The sequence below is a fragment of the Manihot esculenta genome, chromosome 5 (genome assembly GCF_001659605.2).
Source record: "Manihot esculenta cultivar AM560-2 chromosome 5, M.esculenta_v8, whole genome shotgun sequence".
NCBI classification, from domain to species: Eukaryota; Viridiplantae; Streptophyta; class Magnoliopsida; order Malpighiales; family Euphorbiaceae; genus Manihot; species Manihot esculenta.
In genome coordinates this window covers 28856433-28880717 of record NC_035165.2, presented here as the reverse complement: position 1 = coordinate 28880717, position 24285 = coordinate 28856433, and the positions used below count along the sequence as shown (strand labels likewise).

The 24285-nt window shown below is 35.9% G+C and overlaps 3 protein-coding genes, 1 non-coding gene and 1 pseudogene across 4 annotated transcripts; 3 read left to right on the top strand and 2 right to left on the bottom strand.

The window, feature by feature from the left end:
• The first annotated feature begins 3094 nt into the window (after window positions 1–3094).
• On the top strand, window positions 3095–4723 carry LOC110614515 (sterol carrier protein 2). The gene is made up of 4 exons (XM_021756067.2): window positions 3095–3519; window positions 3603–3663; window positions 4234–4336; window positions 4433–4723. Exons 1-4 carry the CDS (start codon window positions 3397–3399, stop codon window positions 4512–4514), a joined length of 369 nt encoding a protein of 122 aa, XP_021611759.1. The 5' UTR covers window positions 3095–3396; the 3' UTR covers window positions 4515–4723.
• Window positions 4724–5558: 835 nt separating this feature from the next.
• On the top strand, window positions 5559–8368 carry LOC110615170 (annotated as a pseudogene).
• A 1496-nt stretch (window positions 8369–9864) lies between these two features.
• Window positions 9865–11788, top strand: LOC110614969 (photosystem I chlorophyll a/b-binding protein 5, chloroplastic). The gene is made up of 6 exons (XM_021756663.2): window positions 9865–10165; window positions 10285–10417; window positions 10747–10859; window positions 10946–11050; window positions 11418–11506; window positions 11586–11788. Exons 1-6 carry the CDS (start codon window positions 9945–9947, stop codon window positions 11726–11728), a joined length of 804 nt encoding a protein of 267 aa, XP_021612355.1. The 5' UTR covers window positions 9865–9944; the 3' UTR covers window positions 11729–11788.
• Window positions 11789–12399: 611 nt separating this feature from the next.
• On the bottom strand, window positions 12400–12486 carry TRNAY-GUA. Its single transcript is given in 2 exon segments — window positions 12400–12435; window positions 12450–12486. It is a non-coding gene; the product is annotated as a tRNA-Tyr (tRNA).
• A 226-nt stretch (window positions 12487–12712) lies between these two features.
• Window positions 12713–17357, bottom strand: LOC110615157 (protein WEAK CHLOROPLAST MOVEMENT UNDER BLUE LIGHT 1). Its single transcript, XM_021756880.2, has 4 exons — window positions 17186–17357; window positions 17022–17074; window positions 15420–16133; window positions 12713–14935 (listed from the first exon to the last, which is right to left on the bottom strand). The coding sequence occupies exons 3-4, from the start codon at window positions 16098–16100 to the stop codon at window positions 13052–13054; spliced, it is 2565 nt and encodes an 854-aa protein (XP_021612572.1). The 5' UTR covers window positions 16101–16133; window positions 17022–17074; window positions 17186–17357; the 3' UTR covers window positions 12713–13051.
• Between the last annotated feature and the right edge of the window lie 6928 nt (window positions 17358–24285).

Genomic DNA, 24285 nt, shown 5'->3' with positions numbered 1-24285 from the left:
GGAATGAGGGGTAGAACTGATTAAATCATCATTAATAGGAGACCTAGAGGGGTCAGCTGTCGGTTGAGTAGGAGGCAAGGCGGGAGGACCCTTTAGGAGGGGGTTATCATCTTCTCCGTATTGGACCTCCTCACCGTCGGAGTCAAATTCAAGAGCTTGTAGATTAGCTAAGGGAAGGGATGGGACATCTCGAGCAGCTTTAAGGCCTTAATTGTAGCCCATAGAGAACATGTGAAAGGCCTCCCCATAAATATTTTTCTTTAGCTCTTCTTAGTTCTTAAACTCCTTCAGTCGTTCCTCGCAAGCCTGATTAACCCTATCTTCAATAGCCTTGGCGTCCCTCAACAAAGAAGCACACTTGCCTTCCAGGGTGGAGACCTCATGGTGAAGTTATTATTGTTGGAGTTGAGAATTCCATTGCCAAAGTTAAACCCTTCAGATCCTTAGCTTGTTTGCCGAGCTCATGCTGAAGTACAGTGATGCGGGCCATAGCTTCATCACTGCTGTCTGCAGGTTTCTTCTAAGGAAGACAATTGAGCGAGGGCTTCATCCCATTGGAGCTCTGCCGTAGATGCGATCTAGGTTGACCGAATGGCCTCTTCCCTTAGCTCTCCTAACTAACTAGTAAGGTCTGCAACTTGTCCTTTGAAGTTGATGATATGCTCGTGAGACACCGCCATAGCAACTAAGTTTTCATCCCATCACGCCTTCTCAATACGACAGTCCATGGAGCTCTGAATAGATTGATTTCGAGGATCAATCTCCATGAAAGTTCCTAAGGACTGCCAAAAGGGAAACAAAGTCAACAAATATGAAATAGAACTAAAATACTAAAAAGAAAGGGAATGCAACTTACCATGAGGAACAAATCTCTCAAATTGTCCCTAAGAGCCTCTAAAGAGCACGAACTGCAAGGGGACTATTGGTTAATGAAGTAAGCCAGACTGCAAATGACTCTTAGAAACAAGGGTTAGAGACGCTTGGTACCCTGCCAAAGACCTTATTACACAACAACTCAGTTATGGAGGCCGGTGTGGAATCTGTGTCAATCTCGCTAGAGTTCAGTATATCATTGTCTGGGGAAAAAGACAGGCGGACAAGGTTCTCCAGAACTTTCTTCCTCTTGTCAACAAAAGAAGGGAGGTCGGCCTCAGTAGAGATAGAAGTCCTAGTCCGCTTAGTTGGACGGTCCCTGATGACTATGTTTCCTCCAGCAGAAAGATGAGGTTAAGCATTCTGAACAGGAGAATCAGCGCCTTTCTCCAAACTCTCCTCCCTCGACTCATTAACGACAACAAGATTCATGGGGATTGTTTTAGAGGTAGCTGAACGAAAGCCCCTTAAAGCCGACACCAAAACCAGTAAAGGTGCAGGATTGCGAAAAGAGGGTCTGACAAATGATAGAAGAGTTGCAGCATAGAAGTCCTCCCTAGTGACATCAGCAACAGATTTGTTAGCCCGAAAAGATAACAATGTTTCTTTAAGATTGCCCTGGAAAGAGTAAAATTCTTAGAAAACTTGACCTTGTCCATTGGGAAGGAAGAAACTGCACAGAGAAAGAAAAGAGGAAAATTTAAATAGAACTTGGCACTGCAAAGAGGAAAATTCAGAGGAAAAACACGGAAATACCAGCTTGATAACAATCCTTCAAAGAGGACATGAACAAGCACTTCTCGACATGATATTTTTTTTCCTATAAAGGTCAGTTGAAGAAGACAGAAATAATCTATAAGGTTTAGACCAATGAATTCATTGCTACCCTAAGGTATTTCTCCCCAAGATAGGTTGACATCACATTCGACCCCAAAACTCTATTTTAGCTCGATGATAACAAAGTTCTCTATCCAGCCCTTGGTTGAATCTTTGTAACCGGTAAAGATGGACAACCCAGTCCGGAGACTGAAATAATAGAATCCATTGGCGGACCTAACCAAGCAAAAAAAGGTCGACGGAAGGAGCAAAACCCAACACAAATAAATGAACTCAAAACAGCTCATGAATAGGATGAAATTGGATGTCAGCATGAAAAAAAAGGGGTGAAAGGAAAAGCTAATCCAAATTCCTATTGTTTAAGGAAAAAACCAAATTATGCCCCTCTGAGCATATACCAAACTCTTAAGGGATGGGTCAAACAAAACTATTCTCTCATTACTTAAGGGAGCTCTAAGTTTAAATATTTAGGTATGAATGAGGTCTCAGGAAAGATGTTAGAGTAATAAAGATAGAGTGATAAAAGAGACCAAATCGTCCACTATCGGTAAGAGTTATAAGAAGAGCGATAACGTACCTTTGACTGGAGAAGCGAGATGATAGAGGAAGGAAAGGCTGAATGGTAGAAGCAAAGCAGGAATAAAAGCAACGAGTGAAAAGCAAAGTTTGAAAATAGAAGAATATGAAAGAGACAACACCTATCAGAGTCCTTCTCCTAAGCTGAGCAAAATTAAATGAAGTCTCGAGATTTACTCCATCACTGATCATGAAATAATTGATAAGAGAGTAAAGGGACACTTAATAATAAATGGGTCCCAAACTAATAAGCACACAACAACCCATATTGAATAGGGACAAACATAACAAAAACCCATAACATATTGCTGGGAGGGAAATGGGTCCAATCATATTTTGATTTCATGGATTGAAAAGAATTCAAAGGAGCTTGCCAGTTAGGCTCGGCCAATCGATAATTTCTGTGAGCAAAGCTCGAAATCTATAATTTTCGTGAGCAAAATTCGAAATAATATGGATTGTATTTCAAAAAGGTCAAAAAAAAATTAAATAGCCGCCTGACAGGAATCAGAACTTCGTGCTCATGAACAAGTCATCTACGTGATAATGGCAGTCAGGTCAGTACTTAAAATAGTGATACACTTGAAAAAAAAATAAAAGAAGATGAATATATAAGAAAAAAAATCAATAAAAAAAAAACCTTTTAACTCAAATCCATATTTGGATATCGAGCATCAGATAAAAAAAATGCTTATTTGAATTTAGTACACCATTAACTAAGATACCTCCATAAAAAAAACAAATGAGGTTGATTGTTAAATTCATAGTAAACCACATCCATGTAACTATTTCTATTTGCCGTAATAAAAGCCTGCAATGAAAGCGAACCGCGAACTACAAACCCTAATACGGTAAGGGCGTAAATGCGAAACGGCAAAACTCTGTTCGAAGATAAATTATAGTATAATAAAAAATCATAAAAAAGAGGGAAAACATTGGATTGCGTGCACAGCCCATCACCTAATCTACCAGTCGGCAATTAATTTCTTCACCGCGATCTCTTCTCCAACTTTGACTCTCTTCTTTAAAATCCCCACCTGTACCTCTTTCAATTTCAATTGCTCCAATCTTCCCTGTAAACCCTAGAATTTGCAAAATCTAATTCTCAATATGGCTGCGGACCTCAAGTCTGATTCCATTTTTGATCTCATGGGCCGATTCCTCGAGACCGACGAGGGTAATGAACTTCAAAAGAGGATCAATCTCATCTATCAGTTCAATATCGCTCCCAAGGTAATCTGCTCTCCCATTTCTTAGTTTTCGTTATGTTTAAGCTTTTTTTTTTCTCCCTCTCATTTTTTGTCAATCGACTGCAGAAAATTGGGATAGATGAGGTATCATATACCGTTAATCTCAAGAAAGGAAAGGTTACTAAAGGTTTGGATTTTTTATTTCGTGTAGAAATTTATATACCTTGTTTTGTGATTTTATATCCTTCTATTGTTTTATTTTCCGGGTTTCGCATAATTCCGGGAACATGATCGCCAATTGAACATGGTTAGGCAAAATTTACTGTCCTAGTCTTTAGCTTAAAGACTGATATTTATTATATAGTTTGCCATCTTGTCCCAAAACATCTCAAAAATCCTTTTCTTTTTCAAAAAAAATTCAAAGATTAGACTCAAGTCTGTTGTAACATTGTTGCCTTTTTGTTGCTTCAATTTCTAATGAAATAGACTGGAGAATTGATCAAATGAATGATTATTACCAAGTATGAAATATCGTAGCTTATTGGTGTATGATAAATTGATAAATGCTAGATTTGTTTGCAACAAAGGGCTAACTAGGATGTACTTGATTATGGGATTTTTATTGTAAAACTAAAGCTGCTTTGGGTCATTGTTTTGCTTTATTGCTGGTGTTTTAGTGAGAACAGTGTAAAGATTATGTTAGATGGTAAACTTTTCGCTTTATCTTGCAATTGAACATTCAAGCTTCTTATCTTAGGCCCATACGAAGGAGGCAAGCCCGATGCCACTTTTTCCATTAAGGATGAAGATTTTGTCAAGCTTTCTGAGGGAAAAATGAATCCTCAGATTGCTTTCATGAGGTGTTATCTATGGCTGTGCTCAACTGTTCTTGTTTGTTCCATTTGTTACTTTTTTTTTTTTTTCTAATGCTGATTTCTATTGTTTTATGAATACAGAGGTGCTTTGAAGATCAAGGGCAGTCTGAGTGCAGCTCAAAAATTCACTCCTGACATCTTCCCAAAGCCATCAAAGCTGTGAGCTATATGTTATAGGTCTCCATTTTATTGGAATGGCAGTTTACTTTGAATTTGAAATTAGCATTTGCATTGGGATAGTAGAAATCATTACTAGCTTTTGGCCAATATCTGTTGTTGATTAGTGCTTTTTAAGTGTAATAAGGAACTCGATTGGAGGCAATTCTGTAGCCGAGAACGATCTTGAGTTATAAAGCTGCACGATTCTCTTTATTGATTGGTATATTTTAGACAATCAATAAACTTGTGGTGTAATATTGCCTTGACTACGATTTGACATCCATGGTTGGATTGTCGTATTGTTCGGACATTTAACTAAAATTTTACCTTATTAAAATCCTGAATTTATATTAATCTTATTAATTAAATACAAATTACGATGACTTAATAAAAAAAATTGAAATAACACCAAATTTTTGTTAATGATAAGTAGATTTTGTTGATTGCAGGCAAAAACAATTTCAATAAAATACTTTGTGTTTATTATTTTATGAAAATTGAATAATAATTTATTATTATTAATTCATAGTGAAATAAATGAGAAAAATAGAATTCAAGAAAAAGATGTAAAATAAAGTAACAAAGAGAATGGACCATTTAAATTCTCAAAACGTATTAAAAATACTTAATTAAAAACATTAATAAAACAGTGTGTTTGTCCCGTGGAATGAGGCTCGAACAAGCGCGTTTTTGTCTGAAAACGTACTTTTTTGGCCTTAAATCTGATAGATATTACAAACTTGTGTATGAAAACATGCTTATTCACCGTGTTGTTATATAAAAACGTGTTTATTCAAGTTGTTTAAATTTTAATTTTTTAATTTTTTTTTATTTCTAACCTCTTAACTTTTCTTTTATTTCTTATTTTATTATATCAAATTTGAAAAAAAAGTTATTAGTTAATAATTAATTTTATTTTCATATTAAATTAAATATCATGAAATAAATTATTTTTTAAAAATTAATTATTACTTTATAAAAAATAGACTATTAACCATTAATTTTATTTTATCAATATATATCAAACGCGTGATAAAATTATAATTATATAAATAAGTTCCTTTAAAAATTTTAAAATTAAGATAGTGATTGCCATTTCAAAAAAAAAAAAATTAAGATAGTGATTGATCACGCGACTGACCAATACGTATCGGTAAGGAAGATGATATGGGATGGATCCTTCTCAAAGCCTAAGTAAAAGGAATGTTTTGCGGCCACGCCCGCAGCATTTGCATAGGTTGATTATTAAACTAAACTGGCGAACTCTAGTCTTGAATACATCAAAGATCAAGCTAGCGAGGGATGGGTTGCTTTCATGTAGAGGTGTGGGCTAGGCTACATCTCCGCAATGTGGTCCTCATGCTATTTAATTTTTGCTTTTGCATTAAGTTTGGTGTTTGCTGTTCAGGATTTGATGTTCGGTTCTGGTTTTATTTAAAAATCGGAATCAATTTTTTTGGTTTCGGTTTTAGTTTGATTTAACCAATTTCCATATTAGTTTAAAATTTGAAGTTGGCGCTGGTTACATCGCCAATTTGGCGATTCCTCTGCTCCTCTAACCCCAAATCTCAGAGCCTGACCCGATGTTGTCTCTCTTCTTCTCTGAACTCACTCACTTCATTCCATAATAAGAAATAAAGGCAAGAAAAATGGGAGCCTCTCAAAAAGCCAAACTACTGGATTCCGACACGGAGCACGAAGAAGAAACCGACGAAGAAAGTTACGACACGCCGGAGAATTCCTCCTCTGGATACAGAACCAAAACCCCTTCGTCTCTCTACGATGTTGATGCCAAGCTCAAGGCTTCAATATCCATCTCCAATAACCCAACAATGTGAGAACTCCAATGTGATGTCAACCTTTATCTCCACATTGGCGGCAACACCCCAACCTCAAAGCCAAATGGGTCGCCTCGGAGAAGCTTACTTCTTATTCCTTTATCAAGACTTCCAAATTGGGCAGCCACAGTCAAGCCAACGAATCAGAATCAGAATCAGAATCTGAAGGAGAAGGTTTGTGGGTATTGAAGTTTAGTAACAAAGTCAGGGTTAAAGTTACTGCTGAACAATTGAAGACTTTTAAGGACCAACGCCGTGCTGATTTTTGTTGCTGAAGGTGTCTGGGCCTTGAAGTTATTTAAGGACGAGGATTATGGTGTTTTTGTTATCGAGTAAAATTATTGTTTGTTCAAAAATGCTTATGGGTATGAGCACAATGAAGCCAATAAGATTGAAGTTTGTGGGAAGGATTTATTGGATGGGCTAACCCTGAGAAGGCTGATGAATCTATATGGGAGGACGCAGAAGATAGTTTCTTGAAAAGTCCTGAATCAGCAACTCCAGTTAGGGCTAACCAAGATTTGAGCGAGGAATTTGAGGAGGCAGGAAATGGAGGGATACAGAGCTTGGCATTGGGTGCATTAGATAATAGTTTCTTAGTAGGTGATTCAGGCATTCAGGTGGTTAAGAATTTTAGCCATGGGATTCATGGGAAGGGTGTTTATGTGAATTTTGGTGGTGGTGATAATAGGAATGCAAGGGAAGCCGCACTCTACAGGATTGCATCAGCTCGACATTGAAACTGGGCGGATTGTTACCCAGTGGAGATTTAAGAAGGATGGAACTGAAATTTCTATGAATGATATTGTAAATGAGAGCAAGGGAGCACTGTTGGATCCATCAGGATCCACATAATTTTTTGGGCGTGGATGACAATAGGCTTTGTAGATGGGATATGCGTGACCGGAATGGGATTGTTCAGAATTTGGCAAATGTGGTGCCTCTGTCCTGAATTGGACACAAGGGCACCAGTTCTCAAGAGGAACAAGTTTTCAGTCTTTTCAAGCACTGGTGATTGTTCGATTGTGGTTGGGTCTCTTGATGGGAAGATTCGCTTGTATTCGAGCAATTCGTTGCTGGCCTTGGAATTGGATCACCTATTACTCATGTTGATTTTACCTTTGACGGGAAGTGGATATTGGGTACCGCTGATACTTATTTGATCCTTATCTGCACTTTGTTTGCTGACAAGGATGGTAAGACAAAGACAGGTATCAGTGGTTGTATGGGGAATAGGCTTGGAGCACCCCGATTGTTGAAGCTGATTCCTTTTGATTCATATTTAGCTGAGGTTACTAATAAGTCCTGTAATGCCCACTTTTCATGGGTAAGTTCAATATTTGCTGTCTAGATTCCTGTTGCTGGTGGTGCAATGTATGTGTTTATGTCTCTTATCATGCCTACGAATTTGAAAGCTATTATTGCCAAAGTTATTTAGCGTTGAGTTTTTTCCTTTATTGTATTTTTATGAACACTTAAACTTGTGTCAACTTTGTTGCTTTAATGCTGAATAAACAGTGATTTTATGGGTATAGTAAAATGTTCATGCTCTTTATATTAGTTTGTTTCTCTTTGTTTAAGTGAACATTGTATTCTTATAATGATGTAGCAGAAACTTCAATTCACTTGTTATTTTGATATGTAGTTGCTTCTGCAGAGAGTTTTTGGGAAAGTGAAAGGCTGTTTTAGTCAGCAGGTGCTGGATAGAGTAGCATTTATATATAGAAATAGAACTTACAAAAGATGCTCCTGTTAACTTAACATGAAGATCCATCGTTTAGGGAAGTTTTGTTAATATATATATTACATGTAAAGATGTCTATCCTTCTGAAATGATCATATAAATCCAGATATAGTTAACTAAGTGATCAAGCACAATTTAGCCACATTTTTATCATAATTATTATTGTTTATTTACACATTTTTTTGGTTAATTTATGGTTTTTATCTTGTTTTTACAGAAAAGGAAGAATTTGGAAAATTGGAGAAAAAGTGCATAAAATTGACAGAAAAGTGATTGGGTCAGTGATTTGCCCAGTGATCTGCCCAGATCAAGCTGAAGCAGAAAACTGGAGACAACAGGCAAAAGTGATATGGGCAGTGATTTGCCCACGACACTCGAAGAAACTGGGCAAATCACTCGCAGAGGCAGAGAGGACTGACTCACAGAAAAGTGATTGGGTCAGTGATTTGCCCAAAACACTCAAATCACCAGGCAAATCACTTTGACAGCAGAAACTGACAGAAGAGCGGGAAATTGGGCAGAAAACAGAAATCCGAATTTTCAGAAGTCCAAATCCAACCCAATCACTACCAACATAAAACCAAGAGCCACGAAAGAGCTACTCATCCAAGGAGTTCCAATTGCAATTAAATTCAACATCATAAGAGGAGTCAAACACCAAATCAAAAAGGGATTTTGAAACCCTAGATGGATGAAATTCTGCAGCTATAAAAAGAGAGCCTCAAAACCAGCAAAGGCATCTTCTGATTAGCTATTGAGCCTCCTCTTCCTCTCGCCAGAAACTCTGCAGCTCTTCCCTTTTCTTTTCTTTTTCATCTTTTGTGTATTTAGTCTACCATGTGTGGCTAATTTTCATCTTTTCTAGTTGAAGTTGAGAATATTCAGATTTGTGATGAATTGGGAGGTTTAATACTCCATTGTTGAACTCTTGTTTATTTCAATATTTATGCAATCTGATCTTTTCCATAATTATTACTTTGCTTTTAGAATCAATAAGGACCCATTGCTTTTAAATTGCTTAAGTGATAAATTGTTTGAATGATTTAGGTCCATAATTACTTAAATTGTTTGAACATAAATATAATCAATTGCATAATCTAGCCTTGACCACGCGGTTGGCAAGGATAGAATTGGGTTTCTCTAAGTCTTAATGCGATCAACGGTTGTTCGATGCTAAATGCCCCAAGGACGTTCCTTGGCAACTTGTTGATCAGTGTTTGATTAGCGAACGTTTCCTAATCAAACTAGAACTAAGGAGGAATTTGGATTGTGAGAAGCGTCCTTTAATAATCAATGATCAATTCTGAACAAACTGAATCAGACTCACACTTCAGCTAGAATCTCTTTCTCATTGAAATTCCTTTTCAATTAAATTATTGTTCTCTTTTGCTTTTAGATTTTAACTCATCAAAACAAACCCTCCTCTTTTACTTACTTGTTATTACTTGCCTTAGTCATTATTAGGAAGATACTTGGTGTCAATTTCCTGTGGTTCGACCCTATTGCCACTATTTACAAATTTATTTGTGATTGATAATAGGTTATTTTTGACGGTTTCGACAACCACCTATCACTAAGATAAGCTTTGATCATCTGAAGATGAAGATTGACGTGCAATTTAGTTGTATCTTCCTCGTTCTACTTACTTGATGACTTCAGAATGTTAACATTTGTATGGCCTTAAAAAATTTAGTAAATTCACCTCAGAGCTAGTTGGGTAGGGTTCTGGTGGGGCCATCTTATCATGTTTCTATTCAATATAATGATAAGCTTTCACTTTGGATGGTAGTTGCATACGTGGTTTCTGTATAGGCCTTCACTTAGTAGTAGTTGATAGATTGAGAAAAAAAAAATGGCCCTTGTGATGGGGAGAGCATTGCTTGCTCAGCCATGTTCTTCATCTTCTTTGTGCTTCACATCCAAGAGCCTGTGCAAATCGTCATTAGGCTTAAAGAATACGTGTTGGACTTCTGAAATAGGAAGAAATAGATGTTTTACACGAACTGTGGTTCGTGCCCAACAGCGACCCACTTGGCTTCCTGGGCTCGATCCTCCTCCTTATCTTGATGGAACGTGAGTCACAATGCCCTTCATGTAGTTTTAGATAAGCATAGCAGCAAAGTTTATTTCTTTTTCTTTCCCATTTTGTTTTACTTAACTGTCTTCTTTCTATGATTTTTTGTAATTATAAGTTTGGCTGGAGATTATGGATTTGACCCACTTGGACTTGGAGAGGATCCAGAAAGCTTGAAGTGGTACGTGCAGGCAGAGCTGGTTCATGCTCGTTTTGCAATGCTTGGAGTTGCCGGAATTCTTTTCACCGATGTTAGTTCCTCATTTGTTCATTTGGTGTTCCAATTTTGCAGCTTTTTTAAATGTCAAGTACTCTAGTTAATCTCGTCTTACTTCCACACCTTACTTTTGTAATCCTCCGTTTGGAATCAAAGATTTTACAAAAATTCAATTTAATTGATTTGTTTTTTAACAATTATCTTATTTAAAACGAAAAAATTCAATTCTGTTTAACTCGAAAGCTTTCATTTTAGAGGAAATAGAAATCTTGCATGCCTTTTTAAAAATTCATTTAAATTTTTTTCTTACAAAATGAATGATGTCAAACAAGAAGTAAGTGACAATTTAGGCTTGTGTTGCAGCTGCTTCGCATAACAGGGATAAGCAAATTGCCTGTGTGGTATGAAGCAGGTGCAGTGAAATACGAATTTGCAAGCACAAGAACTTTGCTCGTCATTCAACTACTCTGGATGGGGTAAAATTGGTTTTCCATCGAAGATCTATGATGATCCAGTTTGAAATCTTCAATTACAAACTCTTTCTTCTTATTTGTTGGTGCAGATATGCTGAGACAAGAAGGTATATGGATTTTGTTAGCCCTGGATCTCAGGCCAAAGAGGGATCCTTCTTTGGAATGGAAGCTGCACTAGAAGGCTTGGAACCCGGGTAAAAAATTTATTACTTAATGGTTCAAATATTATTAAAAAGTCTAAAATGCATTCAATATGAAAAAGAATAATTAGCGGATATTTTTATAAAATTGAAAAACTAATTAATTAGTTTTTTCATATTATAAAATTAAATAGTAAAATATTTAACTATTAAAACTAACGAAAAAACTAATTTATATTTTTTTAATACTCTAAGAATATTTTAATATAATTTTAATAGACTAAATAGTGAGTTTCTCACATCACATGATCTAATTAATAAATTTTTCTTTATAATCTATGTCTTTAGATTGAATTGAGAATTTGAGATTGATTTGAAGTCTGAGCTCTAATAATAATTTGTGGTGCCACGCCATGAACAGCTACCCTGGAGGTCCTCTTTTGAACCCTCTTGGCCTGGCTAAAGACATTAAAAGTGCTCATGACTTGAAGCTTAAAGAGATAAAGAATGGTATGTTTTGTTTAAGTCCTCCAACTTATTGGTTTCTTTGTTATTTCATCCTTCTTTTAATAAAACCCTTGTTTTGCAGGAAGGCTTGCAATGGTAGCTATGCTGGGCATTTTTGTTCAAGCTTCTGTGACTCATGCAGGTCCCATTGATAACCTTTTGGAGCACCTCTCTAATCCATGGCACAAAACTATCATTCAAACTCTCTCTAACTCTGCTTCTTAGCTATGTAAAGGAAGTTAATATTGTGAAATTTAAATGAAGTATTTTTTTTTATTTCCTTCATTTTTTTTAAGTGAATTATACTGCCTATAAATTTTAACTTAGTGATATTGGAGTTTACATGGGATCAAGCCTGACTTATTTTAAAAGTTAACACATTATCTTTATTCGATATGAAATTCAACGCATTTCTCACCTTTAAATTTAAAAGTTTTAAACTTTAATAGTAGCTAATTATACTAAGAAAAAAAACCTTATTGATAATTTATCATTCTAAATTGAAATAAAAATACTTGTAAGAGAATATGAACGGAAAAAATAAATACAATTGCCATTCAAATTTAAATTTTATTTATTTGTAGGAAATAAATTATGGGTTGAAAAATATTTTTAATGAAAAATATTTTTTTATAGAAAATATAATAATTTAGTTTTTATTGTTTGGTTATAATTTAAAAAATAAAAAATATTATTATATATAATAATATTAATAAATTATTTTTTAAAAAAATAACTTAAATTTCATCGTAACTAAAAACATATTTTTCACTTCCCAATATTTTAAGGCTCCAAAGTTGAAAAATATAGAAAATATTTTTCTTGGGAAGGACTTGGTTAAGGTTTAAAAAAATAAAAAAAAGGGGGTTAGGAAGGAAAAAAAGGAGTAAAAAACATCCGACCTGCCGGATTCGAACCAGCGACCTAAGGATTACAGCTTTCCTCACTACAGTCCTCCGCTCTACCAACTGAGCTAAGGTCGGACTCGTTAAGTAGTTCAAGAAAATTAATAAATTAAGTAGGAACATCTAAATGATAAACGTATTTACTTTATTTTCTTCTCTTTTATCCAATACCTGCATTCTTCAGTGGGCCTTAAGTTTTAATTCTACCAATAGAATGTTTAAAATATTAAACATGCACGCATAATCATGAGGAGATCCCAGCATCCAATAATGGGGGAAAATTATAAATGTTAATATCAAACACTTGGAAAACCAAAATCTTTGAATTAAACCAATTTCACACCTTTACAAAATGTCTCAATGTGGGAATATTGCAAAACTATACAATACAAAATCACCTTATTCTGTCCTTCCCCAGCCAAACACAGACTATAATATCAAAAAAAAACCTTCACCAGAGCTAACCAGCCTTCTTTTTCTCATCTGAGGAAAAAAAATTATAATATGCAACCAACTTATCATGCACAAATTAATAACCAACATTTACATAGAGAAAAAACCTCATTTTATGGTCAAATTGTGAAGGTGAATGCCCAGCAAAGAGAGATGATATCACAACTAAGGCAGGCCTTCTGTTCTTTGTTCATTTGTATTCTTGCCCTGTCTTGTGTGCGTGTGATTTTTTCCTTGTTAAAAACATTAAAAACCGTGGGAAATATGTTTTCTTTTTCTTCTTTGGAACATTTACGTCTGGGGACGATTCGGTTTCGGCGCTAGTTCCATGCCCATGTGATTTTACGCTTGACTCGTTCTCGTCTGAGGCATCTGGGATCTTGTCAGAGTGCTTAGATTCCTTCTTGTCTTCGAAGGTTGTCGATTTGCTTTTACCGTGGCCCGTGACTCCTTGATCAGATTCACCAGTCTTTCGTTTTTGCTCATGCTCAGCCCTCCACTTCCTCAACTCTTGTTCTACACCCAATTTGCCTTCCTTGGCCCTCTCAGCCTTGGTCATTGCAACTTTTAGTGCATCCTTCCTTGCAGCCATCTCTTTATTTGCTTCTTCCAACTTCTCTGCAATCTTCAACTCAGACTCCTTAGCGACCTCAATTTGAGAAATTGCAGCTTCCACCCTTCTGTTGGCCTGTTGCTCTGCCTCATGTGCCCGTCTGCTCAACTCATAGTACTCCTCTAGAGAAAGTGTTACACCAGCAGGTGAATCTACATCCTTGGTGCTTTGAGCTGATTCACTCTCTTGCAGTGCTCTGATAGCTGCTAAAGCCAATTTTTCAGATGCCTTCGCAGCATCTATCTCTTTTTGAGCTGCAAGTAATCTGCTCTCCATTGTACTTGCTGCAGCCTTTGCTTGTTCTGCTTCTTCCTTTGCCTTGCGCAGATCTTCACGAGCTATTTGAGCCAATTGCTTGGCCTCATCAGCTGCTGTTGCTGCTTGCTGCAGTTGCTTGGGCAACTCTACCATCTTCTCTTTTGCTTCTTTCTCCTTCATCTGAACTAGAGCTATCTCTGACCTAGTATTATCCAGCTCAGCTTCAAGAGAAGCAACTGTAACTGATGCCATTCCTTCTCTCTGCCTCAGTATAGCAAGTGACGACTTTTCTTTTTCAAGCTCGGATTGCAGTGATGTGGCAGCCACCTTCAAGCAATTCACTTCCTCAGTTGCTTTCTCTATGTTAAGCTTCACTTCTTCAAGCTCCTTCTTTGCTGAAGCCACTGCTACCCTTATGTTGGTATGAGTTTTCTTTTCTGGTTCCTCTTCTCCAGCTTTTGTGTCTCCTTCATCAGAATCCTCCTTTACTTTACATTCCATATAAGCTGCTAATTCAGCTTTCAGGTCATGTAGCAAAGCTGAAGCAGTGTCTAGTTTTGATTTGAGATCCTTTGCAGAAAGAATTTGTTGGTTAAGCTTCTGGAGCTCCTCTTCCGACTGCTTCAATTCCTTCTCCCAATAGAGGGAATCTTGCTCTCTTGCCATGGCTGCTCCTATTCTCTGTTCCTCTGCCTCCAAATGGGAAGCATGCGCTGACTCTAAGGATTCCTTTGTAGAAATCAGCTCAATAGTAAGTTCCTCAACCGTCTTCTCAACTTCCTTGGATGCAGAAACAGCCTCTTCAGCTTTCTTCACAGCTTCACATTTCTCAGCAACTAAAGAAGCAAGTTCGGTTTTCAGAGTTTCCAATTCATCATTAACAGATTTGAGTTCTGAAACTGCAGCTGCATGCCTTGCTTTAGCAACCTCAAGCTGTGCCTTTGCTGCAACACTAGCCTCATCAGCAATCCCTTGTTCCAGTTCTTCTACCCTCAGCTTGGCAAGCTCAGAATCTTGTTTTGCCTGATGCTCTTCCGTCTGTGCCTTCTCCAGATTTAGCTTTAACTCTTCAATAAGTCTTTTAGTGCTTTCCAGCTCCCTAAGAACTTGTGCTTTTTCCAGTTCAGCATCCTCCGACTGTTTCTTCAACTCGGGCATTTCTTTCTGTACCTTCCCCAGCTCTTGTTCCACAATCTTGCGCCTCTACACAGTTTGCAAAATTAGTTAGCAGTTGCATAGATGGACAGAGTTCTTATTATCAGCACAGAATATGAAAATAAATGCAACTAATAACACGTATAAACTTCATGGGTTTACGAACTTTATGAAAATGAATGCAATGAATGATACGTATAAACTTCCTGCCCCCTTATTTATTCCTCCTCGAAATGGCACCTATAAATGGTAATTCTGCAAAACAAATAATGAATGGATAGTACCACTGATATTGCTAGAGCCATCAACGCCATCAGAACTATATGCACACACATCACTGAACACACCTAAGAATTCTGGCTTTGTACAAAAAAGAATAAAAGGCATGGAAGCAAATCAAAAGCATCGAAAATCGCTTGGTGAGTTGGTGACACAGTGCCTAAAAGATATAATGTGAATAAATGCAGCAGAGATAGTGATAGTGATAAAAATAGCAGCTCAGATCATTTTCAAAATAGCAGCTCGTATGTACCTCAACGGTTTGGATTTTGTGGGCTTTCCAATCTACAATTCCTCCAAACTTGGAAACAGCTTCTTTAACAGATTCAAAAGGTGCTCTTGTATCAATAATACCTCCACTTGTGCCATCCAGCTTAACTCCGGGTGAATTGAGAGATAATGGTGTTCTGAGAATCTGAGAGGCCATCCTTTTATATGGAGAGGAAGGTTCATCTGTTTGCATTCTAACTTTTAGGTGGGGAAGATCAAGCTCATTGGATTGTGAACCAATCTCGTGAGAAGAAGCAATAGGTATCATGTTGTCAATACGAATGCCGGAACTGTCAAGAAAATAAGTGTCTTTTCCTTGAGATTGATGTATGTCAGAGAAATTTTGCAGGGTTTCAGTTTTTTCTTGCAAATGCAATTCAGTTTTCCCTCCGTAATGTTGTCCATTAGAGAAATTTTCTCCTTCCTTGACTATATCTGGATTGTCCGTCTCTATTATATCAGCTGTTGAAGTAGACACAATTTTGTCTGTTGGAAGAAGTTGAACTGGAACTGAATTTTCTGCTGGTAGAGGCTGATTTTGGCCCAGAAACGGGTTATTGACAACATCTTGGATAGAAGACAAACTAGAATGTCCTGGAACTGATAACTTGCTTCCAGATTCTACCTTTCCATTGGTAACTGTGTTTATTGAGCCATCCTCCATCAGAAAAAGATGTAGCAAGAGGTCCACTCCTGTCTGAATCCATAACAAAATCAATTAGAAAAAAGGCGAAAGAACAATCTCACAAAGAATTTTAGCAGCAGGAATTAGAATGCCATAGCAACACTATGCAAATACAAGGTTAATCATTTGTTTTAATTCCCTATTGAACTCCATCTCTACAGATCAAAATTAGAAGGAAGGCTAGGAGGCCAATCCATGAAAATTCAGACATTAACACTCAGTACGAGGATTCAATCTTAGACAGAAAGAAACATATTCAACATGCAGTCTTGTCTCCACATTTGAAAAATCAATTACAATTAGAATCTAAAACACACAATTATGATTTGAAAAAATTGCAATAAATAAGACCAGAATCTGATTATAAGACATACCATATTAGCAACTTTTCCTCTTTCAGACAAATTAGCATTTGCTCTTTAATATATTCATCATAACAGATTACCCACATCATAAACTTGAAATTGCAGCCCACTTCATTCCAAGATGAGATTTTTCTTCCCTTTCTTTTTTTCTTAGTTATTAAATAATCATTTTCCTCTTTATAAATCACCATCCCTCATCAAATTAAAACATAACTAGGCTCCAATATAAGCAAGATTAAGAAAAAAAAAAAATCCTGCTAATCTATGTTTGATGCAGAAATGATGTGAAAATCACCAAAATCCAACAAAATCAGTGAACTTAGCTTCATTTAAGAATCCCAAGAAAAACCAAACAAAAACATAATATCAAAGTCAACGTAGAAGAACTCAAAATTCCCAGAAATCCTGCAGAGCAGCTTCCAAATGAGCAGAAAGAACAAAACCCACACAATAGAAATCGAAATCTAAGCTTTGAAAGAAAACTAGAAAAAGAAAAAGGAAGAAGAACGAGGAGAGGAAAGGGAGAGAAACTTACCAAGATTATCCAGAAACGAGAAGAGGAGCAGAATTGAAAAGGGTAATAAAGATCTGTGTTGAAATTGATTGAGGAGATAATACATGAAAGAAAGAAAGAAAATTTAGTAAGAAGCTAAAAAAAGAAGAGAGAAAACAGGAGAAAGAACACGTGGATAGCCATACCTTGTCTTACAACAACAGTCACAGACTGTGTTTCTCTCCTTCAAGATTAGATTTTTCAGTTGTGATTGTCTTTGTCTGTTTTTGAATTTTTATTTTTTATGGACTGAGAATTGAAGGAAGAAAACAGAAGTAGAAGAGTATGGAAATAAGACTGGAGGTGGAAAATGGAGATGGTTTTTCATGGAAAATCATTGATTTTTCGAGAGTTTTTTTTTAAAAAATAAAAAAGATAAAAAGAAATTAATTTTTGACCACGTATGTGTTGTGTCAGCTGGTCGCTAAACTCATCTGGACTTTCGGCTCCTTCGCCACCTTTTGTCCTGCTCTTTTTTTTTTTTTAAATCATTATTTAATTACGCGTACTATAATTTATTTATTTTTTAAATAAAATCGAAAATCAAATAATAAAATATGAAATTTTTTAAATTTATTTAAATATATTTATTATAGATTAATTCTTATTATATATTTTGATTTTATTTATTAAAAATTTGAATATATATATTTAATTAAAAAATTATCAAAATCGTATGAGCTGAATTAATAGAATTAAGAATTTGAACTTCAAAAATTACCTTGCATCTTTCTTTTGATATGTACCAACATTATAAGTTATGATATCTGAAATTCAGAAAATAGGGTTTTATAATAAGTTCTGTAAAACTGGCAAAGAGTTTAGACCTAAAGGATAGTATTTTTTCTTTTAAAAGTTTTCTCTTGTCTGCTAGTGACGTGTAACAGAATGTGTGTCATTGGGCCATCTGTCCATGTCACGTTGATATGGACGTACGAGAAAATCAGATCGCTGCCCCATGCGTAACGGCCCCCTGATTTTCTCCGGGCACGCATGCGGATGGTCCCACAAAGCGAATGGACTGAATTCCCTCCTGATTCCGAGCTGGGCCGGAAGATAAGGTTAAGACCGAACCCAGAGAGAATCTGTTCATTGGGCTGGAAGAGTTGAACCGGCCTGATTAAAGAATCTGATTGGAGCCCGGTTTTTGAGCTGAGAGGGTTGGACCTAACTTTTGAAGGAGGCTTAAAAGCTTTCAAATTATGAGCTGTCCTAATGGGTCTGATCTTAGATCGGAACGAAAAAATCCAGCGGTCATCAAGTTATAATATGAACATCTTCAAGCCGGAAAACCTTCTCCTACGCTTTTTCAACTAAGATATTCCACCAATTAGCAAAAGATGGAAAATCAATCATAGTAGGTTTATAAGAACATGGACTAGCAAGCCAAGCAGCTCTGGCATGATCATAAATAAACACAGCATGCTCCAAAGTTTTCACCTCTTGATTACAAATTGGGCATAAGGGATTCAGATTCAAATCTCTATCTTTTTTAAGTTATTCAAAACATCAATGAAATTTAATACAGCTCTCTTTAAGAATACTCTCTTTAAGAATACTCTCACCTTGAATTGAATTTTCAAATTCTAAATATGCTTTCAAGAGTAATAAAATTATAATGATAACTAAAACAAGTTATTTACCGTATAAAATAATTCTTTAAAAATTTTTTTACTGATGTCTAAAATTTTTGTCCTTGTAATATTTTTTATATATTGTTAATAATAATTATTTATATTATTACTGTATATGAATTTTATAATAATAAAGTTAATATTACTATAAAACTTTTTACAATAAATTCTAATATTTTTGTGGTGAGTTGAAATATTATTATGTTAAAAAAATATATATTAATTACATTCAAATATTATAAAATGTAAATATTTATTTAGAATACTCTAAAAATAAAACAAAAAATAAAAAATCAATCTTTAAAAGAAGAAAGAATTAATTTTTTTACACTGATCTGATTTAATTTATTAAACAACACTAAAATATCTAATAATCCATTAATTTTGACTTAAGCTAGGAAGTAGGAACCAACATACTGTCCATAAGTATTAGCCTTTTTCAATTTTTATTTTATTTTTTAATTTTTAGTATTAATAAAAAAATAAAAACATATTAATAGAAAGATAAATTATTATTTTAATCATAAATCTCATCATCGTATGCGTATTTCTTCTTTTTTTCTATAATTATTAAATTAATAAAAAAATAAATGGTAATATAAATAGTAAAAGCTAAAGTGCAAGAATGTTTTTATTTATTTTTTAAATATAAAATAAAAAAAATAATGTGTAAATGTGTAAAATATGTGTCACGAGAAAGATAAGGTTGCAATAAATAACCATTATTATCTAAGAGAATTCTTTTATTTTTTATAAAAAAAAAAAAAAAAAGCAAGCATGTCTAAAAATTAGATGCTCGAAATTGATGCCAAATATTCCTTTAAAAAGAAAAGTGATAACCAATAAAATCCATCCACGACATAAAGCGCCTCCACTATGTTTTAAAGGCTTAATTATTTATTTAAAAAAAAAGCTTAATTATTAAAAAATTTCCAAAAATTTTATTTTTTTAAATTATATTTAAAATATTTTCTCCAGCAATTTTATTTCAATTATAAGTTTATTTTATAGTCTCACGTTTGAAAAGGAAGCTTTGGATGCTCCCTTGTATTTTAGGTCTCCACCTAAAATTTGTCCTAAATTGGAGATATGGACTAGGTTTGTTAATCTATCTTAATGATTTGTATAAACATTTTCCCTAAATATACAATATGGTCTCTAATTTAAAAATAATAATAATTATTTTTCTAACCTTTTAGTTTTTTTTTTCTTAAAAATAGATTTTTACAAAAAATATATTATATATAAAATGATATTTAAAAAAGTATTATTGTTTACTGTATAGCGTGTTAGCTGATTTTAGATAAAATAACTTTTATTATCTTAGAGAATTCTCTCAAGTTTTTCTTCAATATTTAATTAACTAATATAATAAAAACTCAAGTTTACCAGTAATTATGTTATGCATTTATAACAGTAAATTAAGTAAATCATCTTTTAACTTTTTGTTACAAATTAAATAGAACTAAATTTTCTTTATTTTCTTTCATTCTTAAAAAAATAAAAAATATATTCTTAAAAATTTCATGTCAATATTTATTTTTAATTTTTATTGTTAATAAAAACGCACTAATAAATATTATTTTATTCACAACTCTCAATCTCATCGTCATATGCATATTTCTTCCAGATTTTTTTTTTATATAATTATTAACACTTTTTTAATCTCCCACTTTTACCTTAAACTGTGACTTGGATGGGCCAATTCTTTTTATCAATGATTACTGTAGTTGTAAAAAAATTATATCAGAGTCGTTTTCAAGAGTTTACCGAAAAGGCTTTGTGTTCTTCGCCGACTGTCGAAGAGGCTCTTACACTTAAAGAAAGCAATTGGGTTTGTTTTGGATCTAAGATTTTTAGAATGTCATTTGTAAGACATATTCCACCGTGGTACATTATGCTCTTCAGCATTATTTTAATCTAACTCCATAAAATATTCAGACTCATATAATTGATATATTAGAGTTGCAATCACAATTCAAGTTTATATCTATTAATCTGATCATGTGATCTGTGGTAAATTTTATGGTAAAATTGTGTTGAAAGAAATAATTTTTTTTTCAGGACTAATTTTACTTGTCTATGAGTCACTGTTAGTTTAGTAGAGATTTATACTTTAGTTGCACTTATATAGTAATATAACATATTACTATTGATGTTGCGGAAATAAGATTGATGACGTTGTTAGAATGGAGCTATTTTGTGATTGGTCGGGACCTACAAGGGAGAAAACATGATATGGTGGTGGGTGCCTATAGTAGCCAGTCCGACGCTCAAATCAATATCTCGACGAGTAGAAAAAGCGTAATAAAATTGTTAGAGTTTCATTGTTTAAGAATAACATACATTTGTCTCTGTGATCGTTCTCCATTTATATTGTAAGAAAACGAAGATAGATATAGCATTTCTTGATAATTCGGTGATGATGTGGCTGACTGCTCGATAAGGGATATTGCCACCTAATAGGTCGGTGATCCCTCGATCACAGTCATAATGGGAATACGCCGAACTGTGCTTGATAACGGTAACTTTGTGCCGAGACTCGTCATACACAGGAAAGGACGAGTCTTGATGATAAACCAAATGTTAAAGTGTTTGGGTCTCCCTTTCCTCGAGCCAGACCGCGTTTTCCACTTATTAGATCATTGCCACATGGTCCTATTTTATGGTGACAACTCATAGCTTACTTTGGGCGGATATTACGTAATATCATAGGTCTTCCCACTAGTCTTTGCTTCTTCAAATTCGAAGGAGACATCTTTTATGAAGGTTCGGGACACGTGGCCTTTCAATATTGATTTCTTGCTACTCACATCGTTTCGCCTACCGATCCTTTTGATGACAACTGCAATATTTATTGTGCCGCATTTAACGCCTGCCGTCATAACCATCTTTATAAAGGTTCATCGTCTTCTCCAAGCATCACTTTTGCATTCTTCTGCAACTTCATTTTTAGAGGAATTCACTTCACAAATCCCTTCTTATTTCTGTTAAAATCTTTACCTGTAATACTCGGCTGGAGTCCGGCATCGGAATGCTACCTTCCAGTGGAGTCCGGGATGTCGGAAGGCTCTAGAAGGGTTAGAGTTATGTTTTTCTTAAATTTTTTGATATGTTCATAGTTTTAAAGCATAAGGAACCGAGTTTTTGAGTGAAATGAACCAAGGCAGAAAAGCCAGGTTCGGCCGCCGAAGTTGAGGTTCGGCCGCCGAACATGCATGGCTTTCGGTTTCACGATATGCCGCCGAAGGTGGTCTGGCCAGCCACCTATAAAACGGCCCTCAGTCGGTTGAAAGGATAAGTTTCGCCATTTCTTTCACGTTCTGAGGTGAGACCCTATCCTTTGTGAGTATTCTTTCATGTTTTCATCCAATCGTGCAAAGATTTGATTAGGTTTTATGTTATTTTGAAGGTTTTAAGCTAAAAACTCAAAGTTGCGAAGTTTGGAAAGTTTGAAGGAGAGTTGCTCCAAAACTTCACGTTAGGATCGTTCATCTTCTTGGTTTCAAGAGGTAAGTGAAGATCCTGAGCTTGTTTTTATGTTTTCTGAAGGTTTTATGTGGTTTTGGGGGAGAGTTGCATGAATAGGGTTATTTGTGAGGTTTTGATGATTTGGTGAGTAAAGCTTGTTTCTGTACTGTATGTGTTGTGTGTTTGGGGTTTTAAGGCAGTTTTTGACCCCTTTGAGCATATACATGAGTGTATGCAAGTTGAGGAATCGAGGTGTTTGAGTTGGAGAGAGTTTTGTGCATTTGGCGAGAGGCAGGGCAAGTTTCTGCCCTGCTGATGAACTCAGGTTCGGCAGCCGAAGGTACATTCGGCCGCCGAACCCCTGAGAAGGTGAGAGGAGGTGGCTTCGGCTACCCAAGCTTGCCCCTGAGCTTTTGGACTTTCGGCTCTGGAGGGGAGTTCGGCCGCCGAAGGTGCCGCCGAAGGTTAGAGACTTTCGTCTCTGGAGTGCCTTTCAGCCTCCGAAACTTGCCCCAGAAAGGGTTCGGCTGCCGAAAGTAGAGATTCGGCCGCCGAAGGTGCTTGAGTTTCGTCTCTAGAGAGGACTTTTGGCCGCCGAACCTGCCGCCGAAAGTGTTCTGTCTAGTTTTCCTTTGCATGCTTTGCATGGATGTTAGAGTGAGTTTAAGGGGATTCTTGGGGAGTTTCATAGAGTTGTTTATAAGCTAGTTTGGTCCCTCATTTGAGTCCATCTGTATAGGTACAGACCAAAGGAACCAGAGAGAGCAGCAGTGAGTTCTGCTCCAGAGTTTTCAGAGCCTGCAGAGTCAGTCCAGTTAGTCAGAGGTGAGTGGAACTAAACTTAAATTACAATAGAGCTCATCCCACTCCCTTAACCCCAGTTTTGCAGGTTTAGTGTACAGTGTACAGAGGAGATCAGCAGAGTACAGAAAGAGTAAAGAGATTTGTAATAGCTTAGAATGGACATGTAATATCAAAGAGATGTGTGTAATAGTTAGAAATGTGCTTGACTTAATCTTTTGTTATGTACATGATCTGTATACCTATATGTACTGTATGTGAAAAACCAGGCTTAACAGGTATGAGTTAACCCATCTAGAGCAAGCTCTAGTCAGGGGTACAGAGTACAGAGTACAGAGATAGTGCATGCACAGGTTAAGCCTTGGTCCAGAGAAAAGTTTTTATTTTCACAGAAAATGTATGATCATGTATGAGATTTACAGGTACACAGAGAGTATAGCAGGCTTGCTACGGGTTCTAGCGGCCTTAAGCCGACCTGAATCCTAGTGCCGGTGACAGTCCATTTTGGGGTCGTTACATTACCTATCTCACGGTAACTTTGTTTTCCTTTTTCTTTTAACATGGATAGGAACACCTTTTCTTTTCCTAGCGGGGTCTCTATTTCTAGCTCCTCCTCTGATGGCCCCATCCGAGCGTCAGCCCCCATTGTCCCATTCAAGGAGGCCCTTGAGAACGAAGGTGGTTCTCTTAGTGATATCACATATGTCTTCTCGAAGAGTGACGTGGATTGTTTGCATGATACCTACCATATTCCTCGAGATTCTTTCTGAATTTCTGCTCCTTCCCACCGTGTTCATGCTAATGACTTGATCTCCGTCAGCGACACTATCATCGTCTTCAAGGAGTAGTTGAAGGCGAGTCTTCGCTTTCCTTTAGATCCCTTCTTCATGGAGGTCATCCGGTTTCGCAAGCTTTCAATTGCCCAGCTTCATCCTAATGGCTACAGAATCTTGGTGGCCTTTCGGTTCGTGTGCTTTAACAATCACATTGAACCAAGCGTAGTGCTTTTCTCCCAGCTGTAGCAACTGGGTACCCATAAAAATAAGGAGTTTTAGTATTTTAGCAGTCGAAAGTACTTGAACATTTTTTACTGGATGCCTTCTTCTTTGAAGCGGTGAAAAAATAAGTTTTTTATCCTCCATCTTCATAAGCTTGAGGATTTTGGGAGTTTTCAAACCAGCTGGCACTATTGGATAGAGCTGAAGAAGGATGGGGTCAGTCGGAGGAGAGAGGAAGACGAGGCTTTAACTTTTCTCACGGCGATGGCTAAAACCTTAAAGAAGATTGATATTACTCAGATGGTGAGGAACGCCATTTTATCCTGCCAAAGTCATTTGCCG